At 41.2% G+C, this 26,195-nt stretch overlaps 1 protein-coding gene across 1 annotated transcript in view; it reads right to left on the reverse strand.

Annotated features, from left to right (window-relative positions):
- Window positions 1-26,195, reverse strand: part of syne1a (spectrin repeat containing, nuclear envelope 1a) — a 101,224-nt gene continuing 75,029 nt past the window's right edge. The window contains exons 69-93 of the mRNA XM_050058563.1: window positions 25,910-26,064; window positions 25,373-25,520; window positions 25,199-25,293; window positions 24,854-25,088; window positions 24,163-24,357; window positions 22,887-23,012; window positions 21,415-21,570; window positions 20,684-20,842; window positions 20,013-20,179; window positions 15,736-15,898; window positions 14,959-15,146; window positions 14,504-14,654; window positions 13,697-13,879; window positions 13,352-13,489; window positions 12,299-12,490; window positions 11,381-11,699; window positions 9,445-9,578; window positions 9,166-9,292; window positions 8,856-9,067; window positions 8,016-8,222; window positions 6,459-6,587; window positions 5,648-5,911; window positions 4,661-4,750; window positions 3,926-3,984; window positions 1-1,416 (exon numbers count right to left, since the gene is read on the reverse strand). Of these exons, the coding sequence (XP_049914520.1) occupies window positions 1,143-1,416; window positions 3,926-3,984; window positions 4,661-4,750; window positions 5,648-5,911; window positions 6,459-6,587; window positions 8,016-8,222; window positions 8,856-9,067; window positions 9,166-9,292; window positions 9,445-9,578; window positions 11,381-11,699; window positions 12,299-12,490; window positions 13,352-13,489; window positions 13,697-13,879; window positions 14,504-14,654; window positions 14,959-15,146; window positions 15,736-15,898; window positions 20,013-20,179; window positions 20,684-20,842; window positions 21,415-21,570; window positions 22,887-23,012; window positions 24,163-24,357; window positions 24,854-25,088; window positions 25,199-25,293; window positions 25,373-25,520; window positions 25,910-26,064 (4,266 nt within the window). The 3' untranslated portion in view covers window positions 1-1,142. The remainder of the gene's footprint in view (window positions 1,417-3,925; window positions 3,985-4,660; window positions 4,751-5,647; window positions 5,912-6,458; window positions 6,588-8,015; window positions 8,223-8,855; window positions 9,068-9,165; window positions 9,293-9,444; window positions 9,579-11,380; window positions 11,700-12,298; window positions 12,491-13,351; window positions 13,490-13,696; window positions 13,880-14,503; window positions 14,655-14,958; window positions 15,147-15,735; window positions 15,899-20,012; window positions 20,180-20,683; window positions 20,843-21,414; window positions 21,571-22,886; window positions 23,013-24,162; window positions 24,358-24,853; window positions 25,089-25,198; window positions 25,294-25,372; window positions 25,521-25,909; window positions 26,065-26,195) is intronic.

Consider the following 26,195-nt stretch of genomic DNA (forward strand, 5'->3'; position numbering starts at 1 on the left):
TAAATATTTCATGTTTTATTTTTTGCAAAGAGAGTATTCTTCATGAAGTTGGCATTAGCAAACTGTACATACATAAATAACCATTTTCATATTTCATCATTTTTTACAGATTCTGTTTTAACAACGCAGTGATTCCGATGTCTCGTCACCGCAGAATAATTATCGCAGTTATTACAAAGCTCACTATTTCATGTCGCAGCCGTCTACTAAAACACTACCAGTGATTGTTTGGCTTTCTTAAAAGCAGTGTACTTTCAAGTGCATGCTCAAACGGAAAGATAAAAAAATAACTGCCTGTATTCAAAGGCATTTCAACAAAAATATACAAATCAGTCGAGAGCTCATATCTTTTTTTCATATTTGCCCTCAGCTGATTAAATACTGAAATTAAAAACAGGAATACAAGCCTTGGCTTTTGGGGAAAGAAGTCGGCCATCTTGGCTGGACGGCTTCAGTGCAGTACCTTCGACAGTGCTCATGTCAGTGCTATATGTTCAGATTTTAGCTTTAATGTCATCTGGAGACTTCATTTCCAATTTATTCTAAGATGTGACAAGCTAAAACACAACGTTCATCCTTCAGAAAGTTCTGTTTCAGTCGTCTGAGTAGATCTTTAAATGTGTCTGTCAGAAACAAACTCTTAACATCTGAGACTGTGAATGATTGCTACTCAAACTGCAAATCTACTGTACAATTTACAGGTACAATATGCCACACTTAGGGTGGTGCTTTAGCTTAATCAATATCAACAATCAATTATCTGATTGAACGCTAAATAAATAGTAGCAGCACTGGATATCATGGACAAAAAGCACGTTCGACTTTGGCTCCCAACATACAGTATATAAATAGTGCTTTGTTTTCATTGATTTCTCCGGTTCCTTCAGAAACCTTAAAAAATAATATACACATTTAAGTTAAAACAACATGAAATATTTAGATTGGGGGAGAGGGGGTCCAGACGAAGGTCCATTTGTTCTGGAGAGTGGGTTTAAAGGGTTTCAGGAGAGTGAGTGTGCAATGTTAGTGAGACAAGTCTTCATTTTCATGTGAGAGAGAGTTTGTTGCTTCAGGGCACAGGGTGAAGAGGAAACATTCAGTGGAGTCCTTGGCAAAGCAGTAGGTAGATATTCAGCTACGTCTCATATGGGCGGAGGTCCGTTGGTATAGCGCAGCATGGGATGGAAGGAGCGGGCGAAGTTGTTGGCATGGTGGCAGCTGTAGTCCTCCTCGGTCATGGGCACCAGGCAGGCCAGGCCAATGAGGAGCAGGAGGAGCAGCTGGACGGGAAGCGCAGCCCTGAGGACCCGCAGCAGGAAGGACTGGCCTTTGGAGGAGGAGGTCGGCGAGGAGACGCCGTCCGGAAGGTCAGAACGGGAGGAAACGCAGCCAGCGGCGCCTTGTGATCTGCTCCGGCTGTGAGAGGACAGAGTTAAGTTAAACACAGCAGAGAACAGACCTGAGCTCACTAGTATTTGCAAATAATGCTTTGTCAAAACTCCTTGAAAGCTTTTTAATTTTGTTCTAACTGAAGTTTTGTGTGCTCGTCTATTTAGTGGAAAATGCCTCAACATTACTTTACGCGCCAATTTGTTTATCAAGTACTCACCCCGTGTTACCTTTAATTTGTGAAGAAAACTTTGTTTTTCTCACATGCCTCCGTTGTGTACAAAGAATCCAAAAAAGGCCAACATTCCTCATGAATTTAAGTAAAAGGGGGTCCATGTTTAACAACAGCAAAACTATTAAAACATCTGTTAACAAACTCGCACAACTCGGGTAGCTTAGTGGTTCCCAAACACATGTATTTTCACTAAATGTTACAATATTAAATACTTCTGCCTACGTGCCCATGACAAAAATGTTTGGGAAGTACTAAGCAGACAACTGGATAAACGAGACTTGGCCTTTATTGCATGAGTTGTGTAAGAGTTTGTAAACTGATTGCGTTTAACAGAAAAACTATATCAATTAAACACGGCCCCATTTACTTCAGTTCATGAAGAATGTTTGCCTTTTTTGGATTCTTCGTTCACTGGGAGGCATGCAAGAAAAACGGATTCAACATAACATGAGGTGAGTAACTGATATACAAATCATGAATCAGAAACACGTGATTGTCAAGCTAAGAGTGTTTATAGTCCACCAGAATTATTTTTCAGTTTTGACTTTGGTACTTGGGATGTGGTTTACTGACCATGTAAGAACCAGAAAGTTAATTGAAGCTGAAAGTCAATTTAACAATCAATCAACATAAAACTAATCAGCAACTCTTTTGATATTTGATTAATCTTTTAAGTCATGTTTCAAGCTAAAAGTTCAGCTTCTGAAATATGAGAATTGCAGCTTTTTGTGTTTTATATAATTGTAAATAAAATATCTTCAGGTTTTGAACTGCTGGTTGGACAAAAGAAGAAATTTGAAAACATCACACTGGGCTTTAGAGAATTGTGAAGGGCATTTTTCACTATTATGACAACGGAAAATAATTTGTTGTTACAGTAAATCTGGTAATCCTGATATTTCAAACAGGTTAAAACAAACGTTTTTGCAAATACTATTTTACCCATGTCTGGCAAAAGAATAAGGACTCGACAAACACTCAACAGGAAGGAAAGCAAAAATACAAATATGCAGCAGATAGATCCATATTGAAGAGTTAGAGAAATCGTGAGTATCACAAAGTTAGACACAGTGACACACATGTACAGTAGACCTACATACGTACACAAAACAGGCACAAACACACACAGAAAACCACAAGCATTCGTAGATAGCCGGCTGAGTCTTGCTGGGGGGGAAACGCTCTGGCTTTAGGGCCGGAGTGTGTGAGAGTTCAATGCCACGTCTCATTCCAAACAGACGCTGGAGAAATACCAAATGCCTCTCTGGAGATTTCCACGGTTAGCGCCAAGACTCGAGGGGAGGAACAGCATGTTCTTAAAGCGACGCATCCTCCAGGAGGCTGGAGGAGGGTCAGACATGCTGACACTCCTCCAGCCTCTTGCTCTGTAGCCTGCCAATTTCATTTAGTCAAATAGTCCTCCAAGATGCTACAATACAGCTGCTGTGAGCACGTGTCTTTCTATACACATGTTAAGCATGGTAACACCTGCTTTGCTGGATTTCAGTTTCCACAGCCCATTAATATGTGATAGAGAGTCCCTGCTTCTCATATAAAGGATGCTATCAGGGGGAAACAAAGACATTATTTCTGCTACAACACTCATGGCAAGACTAGTTTAGGCTGAGTCTTCACCAGGCCTGTGTGTTATTGTTGGCATTTAATGGAAATCATAGAAAGTTAAATCAGAAATGACAAAAGTGGGTGAGTTAAGAGGTCTGGAAAGGAAACATAGGAAAGAAAGTGGGAGTTAAGGTAGAAGGGAAAAAACGCAGGAGTTATTGCATCATGTCCTGCTTTCAACTATGAAGAGAATGAAACGGGAAGGAAACATGAGAAAGAAAAACAGCTAGAGGGCTGAGGGGGGTCACTGGGGTAGACATAACGCCATCTAGTGGGCAAGGAGAGTGCTACAGTCACTCAGGAGAAGCAAAATGTATGACAGGGCAATATTTCATGATGCCATTCAAAAAGCAGCAGGGCAAACAGAAGCAGTGAAATAAAACATTTAAAGGAGGAAGGGAGCAGCCTGATGTAGGCGATTCCCCACTCGTTTAAGAGCTGGTAACATGGTCTCTAGGATAAGGGAGGATCATGGAACGCAGGGTTAAAGCCTTCAAACCAATCAATTTAAACCAATCAATCAAAAATCTGAATGATCTCATTATCGTTTCTATGAAATATGATGATTATGATTGATTCTCTCATGGGTTGAATGAATGAATGAAAATCAGGTTTCTAGTCAGGCGTAGCTTTGGTTCCATCATCATCCCGTGTTTCTAGAGTCCAGGAGAGAGGTACCTGTGGCGTGGGCCGCTCTCAGGGTGTCCTGGGTGGGCCTGACTACTTTTGCCTCGGGGCTGTACCACGCAATGAGCAGGGAGGGGTAAAAGAAAGAAAAGAATGTTTCAGTCAAGGGCAAATAAAGACAAAGCTTCAGATGAGAGAGAAAACAAATAACATAAGGAGCCATAACATTGCTAGAGAAGGATCATCAACAACTTAAGAGCAGCAACATAATCAATGACGGTGATTGACTTTCAGAACCAAGAAATCTGGCTTCTCAAGACTAAATCCTGACGAGAAAATGACAAAAATTAAAATATATTTAACTATTAGTTACATTGTGATTAAACAGAAAAACTATAATTTCTTTGATACATGGATTTCCAAATGAGAGCTGGACTACAGAACAGTTTTATCAAGTGAAACGAAAAGCCAGGTTTTCTTGTACATTTTTGGCAGATCAACATGGTGTGGGCAGCAAAAACATCTCAAGGGAGAGGGGAGGGGGGCAGCAACAAATATTTTCATGTACATGTTAGCAGAGCTATTAAAAAAGGGATAACATTTATATTAATGACAAAAATAATGGGGTGGTAGAGTGGCAATATCTATGAGCTGTCTTATAGGGAACAAAAGGGAGAAAGTAGGTTGACTGTGATGTTATTTTGTTGATTATTATCAAGCATGGAGGCTAGCCCCCCCCACCCCCACCCCCCCTTACTGGACATTATGAAGGAAACAAACCATTACCAATCGTTTGCGACTTTGGACAGTCACCGCTGACTCAGGAGCAGCTGATCCAAGGGTTTCTGGTTTGCCAACAGGCACTGGTAAGCAATCCTGAAACATAAATCAAAAACAGTCACTAACATGTTTAGATCTAAATAAAACTACTACTAAAGCCCCTTTCACACATGCACACTGTCCCTGAAATGTTCAGGAACATTTCCTGCATGGGGTCATGTGAGTGGAAGCATATATTCAATATTCAAGGAAATCTGTCCCCCTCAAGATCGAAAAATATTTCAGGGAAAATGTTGGTATGGCTGTGTCATGAATAAAAGCAGTAACATCGTTGGGGCGTCGGTGGCTTAGTGGTAGAGCAGGCGCCCCACGTACAAGGCTGTTGCCGCAGTGGCCTGGGTTCGAATCCAGCCTGTGGCCCTTTGCTCTCTCTCTCTCCCCCTTTCACACTTACCTGTCCTGTCCAATAAAAGCAAAATGCCCTAAAAAATATCTTTAAAAAAAAAAAAGCAGTAACATCGCAGGGACATGCACATAAAGGGCTATGTTTGGTCTGTCTGATGAAGGACGCTTTCACATGGAGCAAGCGAACCAATAACAAGACTCCGCTGATGACATGTTTGATTCAAGTAGATCACGAAAAACATTACTTTTCTGTCAAACTGATTGAATGTTAGATACATTACAAGAACGCCAGACAAAAACATCTCCTCGCCTGCCTTACTGTAAAACTGTTGGTATCCATATGTGTTGCATTACTGCCATCTGCTGGACTGTCCCTTGCTCTATTCCAGCATTGCCATGGCATGTGTGAAAAGGCACACACTGAAATGTTCCTGAATGTAGTGCATGTGTGAATAGTAAAAATCACTAGCAGCATCTAAAAGGTTATCTGAGTCATTTACAGGAAAATATGTGTGAAAGAGGCTTAGTGAAGAGGAATATTTGTTATTTCGACATATAGTGACCCCTTGTTTATTCACTCTTCCTGACCTGCCATGTGTCTGTGGCCTCCAGTCTCCTCTCCAACCCCTCCAGGTCTGAGCTGACTTCCCTCAGGAGCAGTCTGAGCCTGTTCAGGATCACGTGCACCTTCTCTTCGGCCTCCAGACACTCGCTGCCCTGAGCCTGGATCTGCTCTGAGGCCTGCGACTGCGGCAACAGAGTCTGAGGTTTAGTGTTGACCAGCAGCTGAGCCGACAGCTCCTGAAGTGACGACACTTTGTGCTGAGAGTCCAGCAGCTCACGCTTGATTTGCTGCAGGAAAATAAAAAAGACAGAGGAGTCAGCGACGCGTTCAACATCTTTGTCTTGTGTGTGCAATGTTTCTTTATCTTAAATGACAAGTTTTTGTGGGATTTTTAGGAGACAAAGATCTCCTCAGCTTTTTTGTTTTTATTCTTTGTCATTATTTGTTTATGTATTTTACTGTTAAAGTTATTCATAGATTTGTATTTGTTATCAGATTATTAATTTTACTGTTTATTTTTGTTCTTCTAATCCTGTTTTTGTCAAGTTATTAAAGTGTAAATATTTGTCATCCAGCTTTTATCTAGAAGAACCCATCTAATATGATTTCTGTTTCCAGATCTGACTTAGAATTTATTTTAGGTAGGGGAGTAAAAACAGATTACAACAGAATTCCACTTAATGCTCAAGACCCCTTTGGTGTCTATACCTCACTTTGGGAACTACTGAGTTTGTAATATCCACCTACTTAATGGTGATTAATATTAAAGGTGTAACAGAGGAGATTGGAAAAAAAACAAAGTCCGCTGCCGGACCTTGTATTAGAGAGACATACCGTCAGTGTTTTATGATGAGCTCGTAATGTTTCACGATCGAGTTTGGGAGGGATGGGCACCACCTCGTTTCTCCTACGGTCAATGTTTTCCAGCCACAGCAGCAGACCATGGCTCATCTCATGGAACTCCTAAAAGGAAAAATGGTATACATCAATAGTAAGACAGTAAAACTTACCAGTGTTAGCTGGTGATAACTCTTTGGACCATTGTATCAATGCAATATTATTCGGTCAATCACAGTAGTATGTCGTCCAAAATCATGAAAAAAAAGTCATAGTATAGTATGTCGTCCAAAATCATGAAAACAGCAGTAGTATAGTATGTTGTCCAAAATCCTGAAAAAGATAAAAATCATACTATAGTATGTTGTCCAAAATAATGAAAACAGTAGTAGTATAGTATGTCGTTCAAAATTATGAAAAAAAAAGTCATAGTATAATATGTTGTCCGGAATCATGAAAAAATGTCATACTATAGCTTGTCGTCTGAAATCATGAAACAATGTCCTGGTGTAGTATGTCGTCCAAAATCATGAAAAAAGTCATGGTATAGTATGTCGTCCAAAATCAACGAAAAAAAAAAGACAGTGTAGTATGTAGTCCAAAATCATAAAAAAAAGTCATAGTATAGTATGTCGTCCAAAATGATGAAAAAAGTCGTAGTGCAGCATGTCGTCCAAAATGATGAAAAAAAAGGTATAGTATAGCATGACATCCGAAATCATGAAAAAAAAGTCATAGTATAGTATGTAGTCCAAAATTATAAAAAAAAGTCATAGTATAGTATGTCGTCCAAAACAATAAAAAAAAGTCATAGTATAGTATGTCGTCCAAAATTATAAAAAAAAAAGTCATAGTATAGTATGGTGTCCAAAATCATGAAAAAAAAGTCATAGTATAGTATGTCGTCCAAAATTATAAAAAAAAGTCATAGTATAGCATGTTGTCCAAAATGATAAAAAAAGTCATAGTATAGTATGTCGTCCAAAATCATGAAAAAAAGTCATGGTATAGTATGTTGTTCAAAATCATGAAAACAGTAGTAGTATAGTATGTTGTCCAAAATCCTGAAAAAAAGTCATAGTATAGTATGTCGTCCAAAATGATGAAAAAAGTCGTAGTGCAGCATGTCGTCCAAAATCCTGAAAAAAAGTCATAGTATAGTATGTTGTTCAAAATCCTGAAGAAAAAGTCATTAGTATAGTATGTCGTCTAAAACCATAAAAAAGTCAAAGTATAGTGTGTCGTCCAAAACCATGAAAAAAAGTCATAGTATAGTATGATGTTAAAAAAGTCATAAATAAAGTCATAGTATAGTAAGATGTTAAAAATGTTATCAATAAACTCATAGTCCAGTATGACATAAAAGATGGCTTAAATAAAGTCATAGTATAGCATGACATAAAAAGTCATGAAAAATTTGTAAATAAAAGTTTAGTAATAAAGTATAAAATAGTATAGTATGCCATACATATAAAACACAACACAAAATCAAAGAACAGAATTAAGGATGCCTGTCAATTTGCACTTTCCTGGAGTATGTGTGTGTTTTCGTACCTGGCACTGCATCAGCGCCCTCTGTAGCTCTTTCCTCCAGTCCTCCAGGGAGGTACTGAGCCGATCCCAGCGAGAGTTCATCTCTTTCAGCCTGTCCCTCAGTTCCCACGCCTCCTCAGAGTCAGGCTCTGATTGGAGGAAGTCTGCACTGCTCAGGTTGATGGACAACACCTCTGACTTGTGGGCATCTACCCCCTTCAGCAGCTCCTAAAGTAAGGGGTCAAAGAGGAAAGTATTTAAAACAACATCTACATGAAGGTAGATTATTTATGACGGTGAACCATAAACTGGGCCAGACTATGCCGCTACTAGAAAGAGGGTGCTGAGAATACATGAGGTGCTGATAGACATGAGTGCAGCAGGACGAGGCTGAGTTTGATGAACATTATCAGGCTTTAGAGGGGTGTATTTATAGAACAGTGATATCTTGCCTAATGCTTTACAGGCAGCGGCAGCTGGACTCGGGACTGAGGAGTGAGTGTGTGTGTTTTTGTGTGTAAGGGTGAGTGGAAGGACAAGATTGTCAGCATCCTGCATGTGAAGTAGGACATTATAAACAAGGCTAGTGGGGTCAAATTACTGCAGAATAAACTGTACTTCATGTGCAGGTCCTGAAAATACACTGTACAGAGACGGACTGACATAGATAAGTATGCACAAGCCAAGGATGACAAAAATAACTGATGCTGCAAAAATGATGATTGCAATTTCCAAATGCCAGAAAGCCAGCAGGAGTTCATGACAGCTTCCTAAAAACTAGATTATTCTGCTGCAGTGAGATTTTGGCTGACAAATTAATGTACATTTTGTTAACAAAACACAATAAAAACTCAAACAAACCTTGAGCTTCTTGATTCTTTGCTGGATGGTGTGTATGTCAGTGCTGAGATCGAGCCCTCGCAGCTGGCTGAGTTCAGCCTCAGACTGACCCAACCAGGCCCTCATGGTCTGCAGATCCGAGATCAGCTGCTGCCACTGCTGCAGGTTCTGCTTGTGCCTGTGCTTCTCACTCAGAGACTGAGCCTGGATCAGCTCCCAGCGCTCGATCACACCTGGAGGGAAACATTCACATCAGTTTCACACAGCTCACACGGTCTTTATAGAAGGAAGGTGACCTATCATGATACGTGTGTGTCTGTGTGTAACTGACCTGCGCTCTGCGTGTCTGTGCTGGTGGGGTTGGTGAGTCCCGGCATGTCATCCTCGTCCTCAGTTAGCTCTCCTTCTGCTCTCTTCACTGCGTCTATACTGCCTCGACACTCTCCCATCAGACGCATCTGCAGGGATGACATGACAGTTAAATGATATGCATGTTTTGGCTTACAATAAAAGTTTATACATTGACTTTTAAGTGTGTCAGCATGATGTCATGTGCATCAGCAAATGCAATTTAAGACAGCAAACGTCACTACAAATGAACAGGACTCACGTAGCCCATGTATGTGGAGTCGATGTCGGGGCTGGAGCGGTTGGCGGTGGCCTCTCTCTGCTGGAGGTGGTATCGTCCTGCATCCAGAGCCTGATCCAGCTGTCTGAGACTGGCCTCCAGCTGACCTGGCTCACCTGCACAGAGGCCACGACAGGGTCAAGAAAACTGGGAGAGTAAAGTTTTCGATGGGAAATTTTGCATGCTGTTGGTGTAGACTGATACTGTGATGACATGCATTAGTCGGAAATGCAAAATAACTGCAAGAACATAGTTTTTAAGATGTTAACGATATTAGCTGTAAAATAAATGACAAAAACAAACACAAATAAAAATGCAATGGTTGAGATTAGCTTTTAGTGATCTGGACCTCAGCATGCAATGGTGTCATCTTTGCACTCTTAATAAAATGCAAAGATTTTTCTGGGAGGCAGGACATGCAGCCTGAATGATGCTTCCTGAGTGGTAGTGAAATTTAATAAAGCTTGTTTTAGTCGTAGTTTATGGCATGCTCTTATGTGTCAGAACCAGGGGGCTGCCGTTTCCTACCAGAGGATGATTTCAATGTGTTCTCTGTCAGTTTGATATAGGCCTCTGGGCTCTCTGGGATAACTACATCTGGGAAGAGACATACAACATACACTGCTTAAAATGTGGGCACAACTGAATGTGATATCTGTGCTAATCTATTATGATTTAGAAATGAGTTGGCACTTCTCTGTTCACCTCAGAGCTCATTTAATATTTGAAAAAGATCTATGGCAATAACAGAGAGATTCCTCTAATTTGAAGATTCAATAGGTGCCTTGTTTTCAAGACAACTTCCACAGCAAACCAGCGTACAGGAAACCTTGAAACATGTGTTTGTATAATAATTTATTGCTCCGTGACTTAAATTTTTATAGTAGCAGACTGAGAATCATGTTGTTTTCCATACTTGAGGGGGAACAATGATCATTTAGTCATCACTAAAATCAGTTCAGATCAGATCAGTTCTATTAAACCTAGATCCTTACTTCAAAACAAATCAATTACTATAACCTTTTTCACACTGCCTGTTCAACACTGGAATGTTGCAAACAGGCGCAAACATGGAATGAGGGTACAGAGTTGTCCAACCTTTAGGCCTGCTGTGGAGATAGTAACAGTGCCAATCGATGTCTGTGTTAATAGTGTCATCCAGCAGGACAGGATGGGTGTGACATTTTAACAACATGTTTTGTGTACTACCAACCACTGCAAGATTTGAAAAGCAGCTAGCATCAGTTAGCTGCTAAATCAAAGAAAAAGAATAGGGATGGAAAATGATTATGTTACACATCTCTTTTGCGTCTGGAATGCTGGCATGCTATCTAAAACCACACACTGGGGTGGCATTATGTCGACGTTTGGTTCTGCGTAAAAAAGCAAAGCTGGCGTAATGATGGGCTTATTGTGGCAGTTTTGGGGGGTCTGTGTGTAAAAAGGGCTATTATAATAATTTGGAAAAACATACCAATTAATCACATGACCGTTGATGCCATGTAACTGTTAATACAATCATATATTTTTTTCAAACAGCTTATTAGCATTTGTAAATACATTCAATTTGATCCCATATCATAGGAAACTGGTAACACTTCACTTCATGTGTCTGTAATTTCCTAATAATTACCTAGTAAGTTCCCTGGTTCTAAATTAATTTTTGTGACAAAGCTGCTAAGTTTAAACAAAATTAATCATTATTGATTTACTTCTGGAAACATATATAAAGTATACAATCCCTAGGTTTCCCTATAATAACTACCATGTTTTGTAGGTCTTTTCAGTAAATGTCTTAGAGGAAATGCAGACCTGTAAAATAACCCGTTACAAAAACATCTTCTAGTTTCATTCACAGGAAATCAGCAAACATCCATCAAGCCAATCACCCATCATACAGCAGTACAGCTGAACCAACCTGACAGCACTGTGGCAGTTGTCCTCAGATACTCATCCTCCTCCTCTTGCCCTCGGCTTCTTTCCCCATGGCCTCGTCCTCCAGGGCTGTCCAGACCTCTGCTCAGGTCGTAGTCGTGGTCCCACTCTAAGGGGAGGGAGTCCACGCTGGCGGGGGTGTCACGTCCTGAGCGATCTGCCCTGATGAGAGCGGTAGTACCCGAGGCTGGACGGCTGGATGTCCGGGGCAGAGATGAGTCACCCCATTGTAGCTCAGAGAGCTCGCCACCTTCCTCCACGTCCAGCTCTCTGTCTGAACCATCAAGCTCATCATCAGCCAGCTGGGAGAGAAGGACGGGGAAATGTTAGGAGAAGAAGCAAACAAATATGATAGAATGGACAGGATAATGCAACCATGACAGAAATGCAAAATAACACCGAAAACGGAGAGTCAACCATTGTAAAGAAAGAGTGCCAAAGTGTGAGTGCAGTTTGTGGGGTTCTGTGAGGTGAGCGTGTGTGCTGTACTGTGCAAGTATAACATTGTGAGTGTGTGTTCTGTTCCTTAGCAGCTGTCAGCATGAAACTATGTTGGACACATGTTTTCACCATGTCACCAGTGGTGAAGGAGGACAGCTGTAGTGTCAATTCTGTGTCTGCAGACTTTAAGTTCACTGAGTGAAGTGTCTACACTCAGTTCACAGTCTGCAATAAATACATTAAGTGGTAACTTGTGTGTCAGGTGACACACTAGCAAAACCCTGTCTGAGCACTACTAATTAGATCCACGTGCCTCTTTGCAAGCAAGAAACATGAAACCTTTTTTAACACACTGGAGTTTCAGTACGCAATTCCACCAGAGACATATTGTTTTATTGTGAGATGACGTGGAGTATTTCTGCATGCAGCCTGAAATGTGTCATCATGTATCTTTACTCACAGGCAGCCGTGTGAGTTTCTTGTAGTATCTGTCGACTCGTCCAAAGACCTCCTGGCAGTATCTCTGCAGCTCCTCCAGCTCTTCCTCGATGACGGCTGCATCCAGAGGTTCACTCTTCTCAATCAGAGCTTCGCCCTGTCTGAACACCAGCTCGATCTTCCCGGTGTTCAGATAGATCTCCTGCTGGAATGCCTGAGAAACACACACACATATCAGAGGTCAGAAAACTGACTAATGCCAATTATCTAACAATAATATGATCATTTAAAGAGACAGTTATCCCCTTATCAAAAATAGTGTTATTTATCATCGTAGATCTTTTTGGTGTGAGTTGTCGTGTGTTGGAGATCTCTGCATTATCTCCAGTAACTGGGTCATGATTTATAGAAAGAGACACTGATGTTGAGTTTTTAAAATGCAATTTTTGGGGGCGCTTTGAGCACCACAAGCTGAGTGCCATCTAGTTTCATTATATCAGAGAGAAGGCAGACATCTCTACGGCTGATACTGTATCTCCAACACACTGCAACTCACACCAAAACAAATTAATTGTGAACCTAATAAAATGTTTAAATTACAGAAACTTCTCATCAAGTTTAGCCAAGCTTAAAGCGGGGCCTCATAACTTTCAAAAAACATCAAGGATTTAAACTTACAATGATGAAAACAGGAGGGAAGCAAGCAAATCTTTGTACTTAGGGAACTTAAACCAACAAATGTTTATTAATGACAATTAACCAAATTAAGGTTTCAGCACTGGAGCACAGCAAAGAAGTTTTTAAAATGTACTTGTATGACTAGATTTGATGTTTTTCTATATTGCATTTTTTTGTTTCCAACAACAATCCTTCCAATTTTGCCCCATCTTATCAATTTTTATCTCATCTCCAAACAGAATCATAAATGACAAACTGCAGAGGATTTGGTTACCCCAGACTGTAGGACATAGTGCATGCAATTTAAGGAAAAGTTAAATGGTATATATTAATAGATGCTTTGTACTGATACATGGAGTCTTGTTATGCCATCCAAGAACTAATCTTTCTGTCTTACCCTGAGCTGTTTTATCTTGGCCTGTACGTCACACTCAGAGAAGTGCTCTATGTTGGTCAGCTGGAGGTCCATCTCTGTAAGCCACACCAGGATGCTGTCTCGTGCCGTCTCAAACTCCTCCCTCTGGCTGATGAAGTGCTGTATGAACAGAGAGGGACACACAAACATACATGCTTAACTATTTTTCTTTACCCTTTTTAAATTAACTAGGTTGTTTCTTAATGATTTCAAGAGATGCATTAATCTAATAAAGTGAAGTAGGAGGACGTAATTTGATATGGATATAGCTTATCAATACAACATGTGTGCAAACTTCATAGAGCCAACAATCCAAGACAATGTTACCTTGAGTCTGCGTAGGATGGCTGCCACCCTCTTCTGCAGGTTATCCCATCTCCTGTTCCCATCATGCACCATTTCCCTGAGTCGGCAGGAGGAGTCTGTGCGGTTCTCCCGGGCCAGGCGACGGTACTGTTTGTTTATAAGCTCCAGCTGTGTCAGGCACTCCTGCACCTGACGCTGGAAGGCCTGCGAGGAAAAAAACAAACATGCACTAGTTAGAGCTCTGAATAGGACACACACACTTTTCAACCTTTTTATATGCATGCAAAAAGAAACCACACATTTATCAAGGACTCCCATAAAATCTGTAAATATTTCATACAGGAAATGCAAAAACAACAGACTAAATATAAACACAAAAAACAGTACACTAATTAATAAGAGGTCATTAAATGCTAAAGGTCAAAATCCTGAAATATGTAGAGTCAATCTATGTTTATCTATAATGAATTTTCCAATCAGGCACAAACAGTGCAGATCCCATTGGCAGACAGTCAGCTAGCAGGAATGTGCACGTGCAGAGTGACAGACTGCAGCAGCTGAGTAGACCAGTGCAGACAGGTTTGAGCAACATGACACTCTTCTCTCTTTTTCTGTTTCCTCTACCCTGCAGTGACAGTCTCCATCTTTAAATATTTTTTGTTCACATGAGAAAATGTGAATGTCGGAATGGTAACTTTAAAAACATCAAAGAATGCACATATAAACAAACACTGCATTTAAAATAAGCAACCAATTCAGCTAAATATAGTGTGCAACTGCAGCTCTCTTTTTCTCCACATTCTGATAGTATAAGTGAAAAAGACACACCTCAAACTTTTTAAGCTCTTCCTTAGCAACAGTATACAGAACTCCAGATGAGTTAGGTAGAGCTGCTGTTCTTTCTGAGGTCTTCAGCCAATCCTCGAACCTGGAGTAATCATCCAGAAACTTCTGCCACAACCTCCATGTCTCCTCAATCCTGCACAGAAAAATCACTCAGTTAAGTCAGGGCTAAAATTTTTAGATTTATAGCATACTTTAGAAGGCAGTGGGATTTGGTTGGCCCATTTAGGACCCAGTTGGCCAAATCTTTCATATAAACCTCTTGTCTATGTATGACTAAATGAAACTTTGCAAATTTAAAAACCTCTTAAATCACACAAAAGATAGCACTAGCTAACAATTCCTCAGTATTATCACCAGTGCGTTCATATAAATGCAATGACCTATATATGACATATGACATATATACAAGATTGAATTCATATCTAAGAGGGACTGACTTGAGCCTCCTCTCCATGGACATGGCACAGATGTTCCTCCATCGTCTGTCCAGTCCTCTGGTGGCCTGCTGGATGGAGTCACACTCTGTCTCTGTGGAGCAGGCGTCACAGTCGTGGAGCAGGACTTCACACAGGTTCAACACGGACGCCACACCGGTGCTGTGTTTCTCTATGTCCCTCTGCAGCTCCTGCAATTCAGTCAGATTAAGAACTTGATTTTCGAAGCACTTAACATTTATCTAAATGCTGTTAAATGTTGTTTGATGTCTGTTGACCCTCCTTCCTAGCTTTGCTCCATGTGTCTTTTATGCCGTACATTAATTCAGCAAAAGTGTACTAAAGGAACACAGTCAGTCTGCTTAAGTACAGTAAATGCCTGTGTTAGCTAACTCTGCAGCTCCTGCAGGAGAATCCAGAATCCAGTCCACATTTAGAGCGGCATCTTGGCAGCAGGAAGTATACTGATACTGACTGTAGGCTTTAAACAAACAGCCAGATATGTATGGATGAGTCATGCTGTGTTTTCCTCCTGTGATTCAGTGTCACTTATTTTCCACCAACTCACTTTGAGTCATGTTGTCCTGCTGTTATGTAGTATTCACAGACAAGTACAAACTCACAAAGTGCATGTGTGTTTGTCTGAATGTGCATATGTCTTTTAATATGTGAGCAGGAGAGATAGATGATGTGCTGTTCAAAGGTCTTTTAAAACACCAAAAAAATGATTCTGCTTCACATTGTTGTAACCCAGGATTGTTTGTGTGTGGTCCCACTTGCCTGCTGCTGGTTGAGCTTCCTCTGAATCTCCTGGTCGTCACAGGTTTCGTAGACGATGGGCCTGGACAGCTCTGTCTCGATGTGAGCCAGCCATGAACGCAGGCTGCTCATGTTTTTATCCAACTGCTGCACCGCCACCAGGGTCTCCCTCAACTTCTTCACCCTGGTAGAGAAATACAGTCAGAGTCAACACATGGGACAACTGTGAACACTAAGGCAGACAGTGTGATAATAAAGAGGTTCATGGACAGATTCTTATACAATGTCTTTATAACAACAAACCATAAAACATGCTGGAAATATAACAGTTAAATCACTCATTAGACTGCAGCATCAAATCAAAGTATATCAGAGGCGATGTAGCTTTACAGGGTTCCTTTACAGCTTTACAGGCTAGCTTTACAGGGTTGCTTTACAGGGTGTCTAATTTTCTTCGAAATACTATTTATTTCTGTTTTATTTTTACAGAGTGTTAAATATAACAAACAACATGTTCCCATAAATAATGTGTGACAGGAAAAATGTTTTAATTCACCAGTGAAACACACTGAACACATCTTTGGATGTAGTTGTGTATTTGAGGTAAGAATAAAAAACATTTCTAGGTCTGAATCCCACAGAAGGCACTCTTTCTTCTGCAGACACAAAATAACTGTAACACAGAGTTACTGTGTGTCACGTTCAGCTAAACAGAGCAGGAGAGTGTGAGGAGCATTATTTCAGATCCGCACTGATATTTTTTTTGGGAAGTGATGAAACCTTACTTGACCCTACACAACAACTGTGTACCACTTTGGGTCTGCAGACGCCTGACATTTCCAAACCCTTACCACTGCAACCAATGATATGTGTAAGATGTTTAAATAAGCCAACATCCAACTCTTACTACAGTCTGTGCATCCAACTCCCCACCCTGCAGAGCAATGCAACTCTCACTGTAACACCAAACATGATAAGAATGAAGGCGTTGGCCATTTAATAATATATAAACAAACTAAAGACAACAACAGACACATTTAGCAGGTCTACTCTACTATCACTGCAGCTCTAATGTGCTGTGGCAGTATGTACTGCATAGTATCAGCTGCACACCACATCTCGAAATTCCTAAATATGCTATGAGGCATTTCACAATGACACATATTCCAAGATACAGCATATTACAGGGCAACATACTGCAAAGCATCACACATAACACACTGCACACACCAGTCTTTGGTCAGAAACGGCAAATAACTAAAATGTGTAAGCATTTGTTCAAACTTATTGTATAAGGCTGCATGACTTCATTGGGTCAGGTTAATTTTGATGTCAATCAAACAATGATGCTGCACTCACACTGACAGTGACACTCCTGCTATTGTCAAAACTGACTGGAACCTTTTGTACTGTCCTGTGTGGCAACCTCCACCCCAGGTTGGGAGCCCAGACAGATTAAAACCACATTCAAAAAAATATTTTTACACACTAGTTAAACCAGATCTGCCCTTAGTCATAAAGCTTAAACAAAAATAAATATTGCACAAAGAAGACAGAGTCCTCTAAAATGCTATGGAGCAACAACAAACTTAAAGCATTCTTATCTTGGTGCTGTAGCACTCCACATAAACAATCCGAGAAAAGATTAAAAACACAATGTAACAAAACTAATCTGAAGTGAACCAGTGGGAGTGTAGCATATGGAAAACCCATGGGGCTGATTCACTCTTTTTCAAACTGTAGACTGTTGTCTCTAAAAAAAATAGCTTCAACATAAATTCTCAAGTTTGTCCTGCCTGTTGACATCGCAGTCGCAATCCGGCAGATCCTCGCTCGGGCATCCTGCCATATTATCCGTCCCTAAATCCAAAACCATGGGGGAGCAGAACTCCAAAAGACAACGTTAGGAAGCGTAACGGTGTTGATCCAAACACTCTTCTCTTTCATCTGTGTGCTCCACATGGGACTTTCTCTAAACTCTGAGCAGAGGGGGAAGGACAAGCAGGTAGTGGTGGGGTGGCACAACTGTGATTATCAACTGTTGCTCTCCAAGGTTAAAAAAAGAGAACCCCAAACAGGCGTGGATGTGTGTGTGTATGTCTGTGAGTGTGAGAGAGTGTGAGTGCCTGAGAGTGACAAGTGCTGCTGTTTCTAAAAAAAACTTACAGTCAGAGGCATGTGCTGCAGAGCTGGCCTGTGTCAGAGTATCACACACCAGATACACACAAAAGGGACTGCAAACAGAAGCAAAGTCTGGAAACTCCGCACATGTGAGTAAATCTCAATGATAGTGAAAAACGAGATTAAAAGCTTTCCTGTAAAACATGTCTGCAGGAGAGTAATTACAGATCCTCATTTCCTCAGAAAGTAGCAACTCCAGAAACTGTCAATAAATTAGTCCATGAGATAAAAATTCTGCAGAAAACACAACAATTAAGTGTTCTGCTCTCTGACGGCTACAAACTCTCTGTCCTGTTGTTTTGAAGTTAAGGACAGATATAGGAGACAAAGAGAGTGCAGCTGTCTGTATGAGGTCAGAGACTGGCCTCCCCTTACTTCCCTCATATACTTCAGTCCCAGAGGGTAACAGTCGGAAGACATCCAGGGGGATGGAGCAGCTGAGGTAGTTGGTGTCAAAGTTTGGGTCAGGTCACTTTCAATTCACAACATACAGAGAGAGGAGCTCATGGTTTTCACGTTAAAATGAGAAAGACAATTTATTTAAAAATTCCAGGCCTACTCTTTTTTTTTCATCTATAAATAATTCCAGTGTTAAATAATATGTATTTCTAATGTATCCTTGTTTAGATGTATTTGTTAGTTTTCGAAAAATGTGTAGACTCATACAGAAGTAATTCCCCTAAATCATCATTAGGACCCACTAGAGGATTGTGGTGGTGTATTCATTGCAGAGACTCTGCCCTCTGCCTGTGTTTTCTAATTATCTTTTTATTTTCTGCATTTGGGTCATTTATGGGTATGTACCCCCGCAGCACTGAAGTGAGGTCAGGACTTAAAAAGGTAGATAAAAAGGTCGCGACCAGGCACCAGACTGTAAGCAGCAGGCATCCAAGAACACAGAGCTGAAAAAACACAAATAGAGTAAGGGGAAACACCAAACTAGAGTGAATCTGGGATTGGCTTTTACTTTCACTTGCAAGCACGTTAACAAACAGTAACCAACAATCCTGAATAGTATACCTTTAAAGAGAAATAAAGCAGTAGGACTTTCCTGTTAAACAAGCAAAGTGAGTTATTTGATTGCGGGTAAATAATGCCATTAATGTATTTTAAACTGTTTCATTTGTTTATTCATTTACAGCTGTTTTTAATGTTTCAAGTAAAATAAACAAGGCTATAAAAGCGTGACTTTAAAAGGAATAAAGGAGTGTTGCCTGTCTTATCATTTCGAAAAAAACATACGGGTACCCAACATTGTATGTTAGCAATTGAATTATGCCGCAACTCAAATCTTACAGCATATGCAGCTGTCCTTAACTGATTTTCAAATGCTCTAATCTAAAAGAAATTCAGGCCAATGGATTTTCTGATTGCAGGGTGGTCTACACAGGGAAAAAAGTAAGGAATACTCAAATATTTGTATTGAACAGCCAGATCTGAATCATATTAACAAATGTGACTCGGGTATAGCCTTTAAGCAACCATCTCACCAACTGCTCTACAGCACTTTCAAAATGGATTCACTAAGTCAACAAAAAACCAAAGCCAAAGTCCAGAGTGCCAAAAAGGTAGATGGAGACAAAAGGAGAGAGTTGAGGTGGGATGAAGAATGTGACCTCTCTCTGCTTAGCTTGCAGCTCCACTAAGTGGAAGGCAAATGGCAAGGACCTCAGGAAATGCCTCAGCAGCACTGTGGGAAAACAAATTCCCCATCACGTGTGCTGGAGTGTCATGAAGGATACCATGGCAACTAACTGAGGCCTAGCATGCCTTCAATGATAAAAACCATTCTCCACTAGGAGGAGCGATGCAGAGGAGGGGATGTGTTGGATGAGGAGTTGCATTGTGACAGAGTTGCCTTTCTTTTTTCCATTCAATAATACTATGAGGACTCTGTATGTACGTGTATTTATTAGACCACAATCTAAAGCCATGACATTGAATAGTTTGAACTGCATTTCTGAAGCACTTTAGCAGGCAATATAATTTTGCTGTTATATGTTCTCAGTTTTTTGGGTCGCCTGAAAATGTCTCCTCCACTTTCACAGAACTGACTCAGACTCTATCTGCTATCAAACAACACTCTCCACCTGCTCATGGGAGTCTTGTGCACCCACCTGGCAGCGATGAGGTCCAGCAAGTGCTGCCAGCGCTCGCTGACTTTGCTGAGCTTGTGTTGGATCTCGGCCGCCTTGCTGTCTTGGCTGGCCCTGGCCAGGCGCTCGCCCATAACCTGCAGCTGCTGTTTGTTCTCCTGAGCTACACTGATCTCTTCTTGGTAGTCCTGGGAGAGAAACAAAGAGCAGGATAACACATGGAGCTGTGAGTGTGGTGTACAGTGTGTGCGTGTCCATGCAAGCGTGCATTAATGCTGCAGATGAGATCACATTAGTAAGTCAAGGCTGAATGAAGCACCATTTCCAGAGCAATGCCATTGACGCTTTACACCAACTTTATTCAAATGCAACTGTATTCATCTACAAAGCTTTGATACACATACTTCTGCTCTATATTTTGTCCCTTTTATCTCTCAACTCATAAAATCTTGGCACTCTCTCACAGAATAGGTTGTTGCTCCACATTCCCTTAGTCAGAACTAAACTAGGAAAAATACAGTGCACTTTATACATCGCAAAATCAGCAAAAGACTTTTAACTTGGTCTCTCTGATGCATTACAGCAGTTCAAATATGGACCTGTACATGCATAGATGTGTTGTGTTCAATAGTTTCTACCTAGGTGCATTTTAGGTATATTTTTTTTTTGTTAAGACCATGTGCTGAAATCACCTTGCGCAGCTTTTCGATCATCTCTTCAATGCTGATGTCCCCATTCTGAGAGACCTTGCTCTCCATCTGTGTGAGCCACTCACATAGTTCCTTGTTCTTCTCATTGAAAACTGCCCACTCATTCAACTTCTCGCTCACCTGCTGCCTGCGCAGGGAAAGCTGAGGGGACGACCGAGAAGGCCAGAGGATAAGAGAAAGGGAGAAGGGAGGATACAAGAGGAGTGACGTGGAAGGGGATTATGAGAAGAAGGATTAAAATAAGAAAAAGATGTGACAATTTGGTGGTTTAATAGTGGAAAAGAAAAGATTTGGTGGAAGATAAACTCGATTGAATACTTCATGGTGTGACCAAACAGTTTACTCTAAAAACAAAAACAACAACAACAAAAAAACACTACTCAAGTAGCAACAAGAACATGCTTAGTTGCATCTAAACTTCTCTTGACCCAAGAAACACACATCTCACAAAAACACTGTTGGCCCTGGGGAGTGGAAAGTTAGCCAGAGGTGAACTCCTCTCAGTCAAATTAAGCGCAGCTGTTAGCACCACTGCTAAAGGCAAAAGTTAAATCAACCATGTGAGGAGACACTTAAGGATATAATGCAAATTAGGCTGACCTTACACAGAGAAAGCACTTAAAGAACTTACTGGGGAAATAAAATAACATCAGCCCTTTAAAACACCCCAGAAAAGAATAATCATCATGGTCATGTGTACTGTGTGAACCTACCTGGTGGCAGACCTCCCCCCACTGACGCTGAAGCAGCTGGAGGCGTTCCTGTAAGACTGTGATGTCATCTGCACTGACCACACCCTCCAAGGAGTCCCTCAGCAGGAACAAGGAAGTAAGGTCATCGGTCCAACCCTCTACACTGCTCTCCAATTCCTGCATCCACATAACATGACAACAATAAATGATGAACAACACACAGAATGATAAGCAAAGATACACTCAGACCAGCCTGCTAACCAGCAGCCATAGTTAAACAGAACAGGAATACCTCAGAGCAGAACTACAGAAACTCAACTGCAGCTGCTGCACCCACAGAAACAGTGATGAGGAAAAACAAAACAAACTATCAATGCAAATTGTGTAACAAAAATACAGAAAATTTCTTCTGAATGCAAGAATTTAATTTCCTTCAAATAGTAAAATAAAACAGCCACAGTCAAGGTTAAAGGCAAGATAAGGTAACAGACACATCTAACCTTGCATCTCCTACTCCTCCGTCACTGTGACGGTTGTGCTGCGGTGTATTCATTTGTGGAGAATGTCTCCATTATGCAACACGCACAAAAGGAAGCGCACACACATACATAAATACACCCCCACTGCAACCAGGGATGCTCTCTCTCGCTTGCTCACTCTCATGCGCACGCAGCCTCTCTTCCTCTCTCCTTCTCTCTCTCTCCCCACCCCCTCTCTCTTCCCTTAGCTGATGCTAACTACGTGCAGCTACCCTCACTGCCCTCCTACTCCCTGTGGAACTGAGGACATGTCATGCATGAAACATGATTGCATACAGTGCCCAGTGGTTGACAACAAACTGCAAATCATCAGCATGTGAATTTTCACACAAAAATTGGACTACAGCTGTTGGAACAATGAGAACATCAGTGTTTACTTATTCCAGAAGCATCATTTTAGCCTGGGCCATTTTAATAATTCTTGACTGATGAAGACAGGCTCGTCTTACAGAAAACAAATTATATGCAAGACTACAAGAATAACATATAATTCTTAAAATTAGATAAAGACTCAAAATGTTTCCCTCCGCTGGAGAATAAACAAAATTTATACCAACAGTCTGAAAACCGAACAAATAACGTCACACAACCAGACAGCAGCTGATAGATAAAGATGTTTGTTTCATTTGTTTGGTTTTTTTTCTTCTGGTCTGTCTGTTTATCTGTTTGTCCTCGTAGCCAGATTAAGGGGCAGAGGGAGGACAAGTCTGGGTCTGTGTGTTTGTGTGTGTGTGTGTGTGTGTGTGTGTGTGTGTGTAAGTGACTGAGTGTGTGTGTATGTAACAGAGAGACAGGTCAGTAGAGACAGAGAGAGTAAGCATGTGTATATGTATGATGCATGTGAGATAAAAAGTCATATTGCATTGATGCAAAATTAAATCAACCTGGAAGGAATAAACGATTTGAACATGTGCGACAATAATGTGCATGTAATGTGTATTAGATTCTGCTCACCTTGCATCTGATTTGCTCTGAGTGCAGCTCCTCGTGGTGATCAGGCAGTGGAACAGACAGCTTTCTCTTGAAGGCCCTCAGCTTCTCCAGTGACGCATTTATGCCCTTCTCACACCGTTCCCAGTTCTGCATACACACACAAAAACACACAGTGAGAATTAGACCATAAAACACACACATATACACACACTCGCACAGACTGCAGTTCTTCTCATACCAGGGGACGCTGCTATAAATTCTTCCTGCAGCTGCAGTGGTAGCATCAGTATGGGTAAGCTGCAGAATACACAATCATACACATACACGCAAACAAACATCAAAGCTGAAGTCAGGCCACATCAACTATCATGCCGCACACAGCCCTCTCGGCTCTGATCCTCCCAAGCAACACCACGAGAAAGAGTGACACAGCAAAAATCCAATAGCAAAGGATAAGAATTTACACAGCTTTATGAGGAGGGAGGTTCTGCTCCAAAGGGTGCAGCTTGCAGCTATTTTTAGAGTCTGAATAACTGTCCAATTCAGGACAAAACAGGGTAATATTTGGCAAGAAATGTTGCAGCAGGGTGGCATACCTTCAGAAAGAGTCATGATAAAAGAACAGCCAGGACAGGACAAGAATAGCTACAGTAGCTGCTCTCTGAGTGCAACCCAAGGAGGACAGAGAGAGAGAGAGAGTAACTAGGATCAGAGGAGAATAAGATTAAGAGGAAGAACGATGTTCGACAAAGAAAGCCAAATTCCCGGATGCATCTTTTAAACTGCGTCACTCTGTCCCATTCAAACAGAGCACTATCACAGCAGGGTGAAAATCATTCCAGCTCACTGCGCAGTGTCCGCACTGTCCGCATATGTGTGTGTGTTCATGTGGATGTGTGCCCTGGGCTGGCACTTTTATATCTTTGTGCTGTTTTGTAACGCTGAGCTAGTGTGAGTGTGTGTAGATGCGTCACAATTAATCTGATGACAGAAGTGAGCGTGCGCCATCTCTGTCCTTTGACTTAAAATGCAGTGCTGCATAATTCATGTGATAACCTGGTTTCAGTGTCCTGCATGTACAACCGGGCAGACTCATTAAGGGCTCAGATGCCCTTCAGCACCCTTCACAGCACCCTTCACAGCACTTTCATACTGCAGCATGGTAGAGATGCAGCTTTAGCCTTCAGCACAGACTGTGCTCTAACGAGGCTTCACACACCTGCAGTAGTGCAGGATGTCCCATAATACAACATTATACATCAGATTTTTTCTTAATCCAGTTGTAGTTTTGTCTGACCTTGAGCAGGCCCTGCAGCTCCCTCCTCTGATGGTCCAGGCGGTGGTGAGCGTGCCTCCACCTCTCCTGAATGTCCATCAGCTCCGTCTGCAGGGTGGACTCCGCCCTGGCGTCGGCTGACAGCAGCAGGCTCCTGCCGGCCTCCACCGTCAGGATGTAGCTGCCCTGCTGCCTCTGCAGCACCCGCTCCCTCAGCTGGAGGAGCACAGACAGGGAGAGTTGGCAGAGGGGGTACAGGTTAACTAAGGGAGTCTCAGGTTGGAAAAGGGGTGTGGGTTTATTACTAGGAGGTTAAGATTTGCTTTGGACAATTTCTTGTTTAATTAAAGTATGACGTTTGAAGAGTAGCAGGAACTAGAGGGTTTTTAAATAGGATTTATGTTTGTAAAGATTGAGCATGGTAGATTTGTAAAAATTTAGCTCTGCATTATTCAGTTAAACTCAAAGTCATCTTCCAGTGACCTCATAAATTATGCAAACTTTTTAAACAATCTTTATGAGAAAATAATTAGTTCAGGGTGAGGTGGGAGTGTCAGTGACTGAACCCATCACCAACCTCATCTAACTGCTATATACCTGAAATGAATTTCAATTAGAATTGTGACGTGCAGAGATAATAAAGCATAAATATTTTAGTAATTTCAGACAAGATTAGAAACCTCAAAGTCTTCTCTACAGTGCTGTAACCTACCTGTATCTGATCTAACAGGTTTCTAGCCTGCTGCAGTGCCACTGGTTCTCCTGGCTGATGTACATCTGGATCACGGGTAACTTCTTGAAGCCACTGTAGCAATTTCTCCGCCATCTCCCGGTAGTTCTGCCACTGGCGGACCAGACTATCAATAATGCCCCTTCGCTGCTGTGCTCGCCTCACCACACCCTGCCATTGATTGCTTAGCAAGGCCAGCTTCACACTGAAGTCATCTCTGTAAGTCGGACAACATTGGATACAAGTTCTTGTCATGTGATAGGATTTATATTTATGTATATGTATATATATATATATATATATATATGTGTGTGTGCGTGTGTTTACCTGTCATCTACTTGTCCTTGGTCCAACATATGATGGCCATCACTGATGATGGAGTACAGAATCTGTTGCCTGCTAAACATCTCTGCCTGGAACAACTTCAAGCACACACATATATTAATGAAATAAATGTACATACAAAGACAGACATTAGTGCACATGTACTGATTCTCTAACCTCATGGTCTCTCTGCTGCTCCAGCAGACTCTGGTAGTTCCCTGAGATCTCAGCAGCCAGCTTCTGTTCAGTCTGAGACAGGAAGTCCATCCATGCCTCACACTTCTGGAGGAAACTCTGATGCTGGAGCAACACTGCTTGCAGTTTACTGGAGAGGGACAAAGGGAAATTAAGTTGTTTGGAACATAAACAACATTAATGTCGAGATTTCTACCACTTTATAACAAGAATGTTACATGCCTTCGCTTCTAACTATTAGTAGTTTACACATATTTTTTCATATGTTATAAGGCATTATAATGTGTAATAAAAATAATCCATGAGGTACCAGGTTTTGTATGTTGCGTATATCACCACTATTTATTCCATGCATGCTCATTGTAAATTTGAAAGCATAAAGCATTTTATTGATGCCTCACTGACATTTATACCCTGGCAGGCAATACTTCACTAATCCTTTTTTTCACATACCAGCATTCATTATAGTGGCTTAATATGAATGTGTGAGCACAAGTGAAATTTGAAGGTTTTATGTACCTGAATCTCTCGGTAAGGTGAGCGGAGTGAGCGGCCCAGGCTCTGTTGAGACTTTGCAGCCGTTTAACATCTCTGTCACTGACCGGCAGTCTGTAAACCAACTCATTCACACGTTCAAGATCTGGAGACAGACTGCTCAGCTTCAGCAGGTGAACCTGGAAACACATTATTTCACATTTTCAGTAGGCCAGTCAAAGGAACAAACAAACTTTGCCCATTAAATTAAAGTGAATCTAATTAATTTAATTTACTGCAAAGATTTTTGTCAGGTTGATGTTTATGACAT

The sequence above is a fragment of the Epinephelus moara genome, chromosome 12, assembly GCF_006386435.1.
Source record: "Epinephelus moara isolate mb chromosome 12, YSFRI_EMoa_1.0, whole genome shotgun sequence".
Taxonomy (NCBI): Eukaryota; Metazoa; Chordata; class Actinopteri; order Perciformes; family Serranidae; genus Epinephelus; species Epinephelus moara.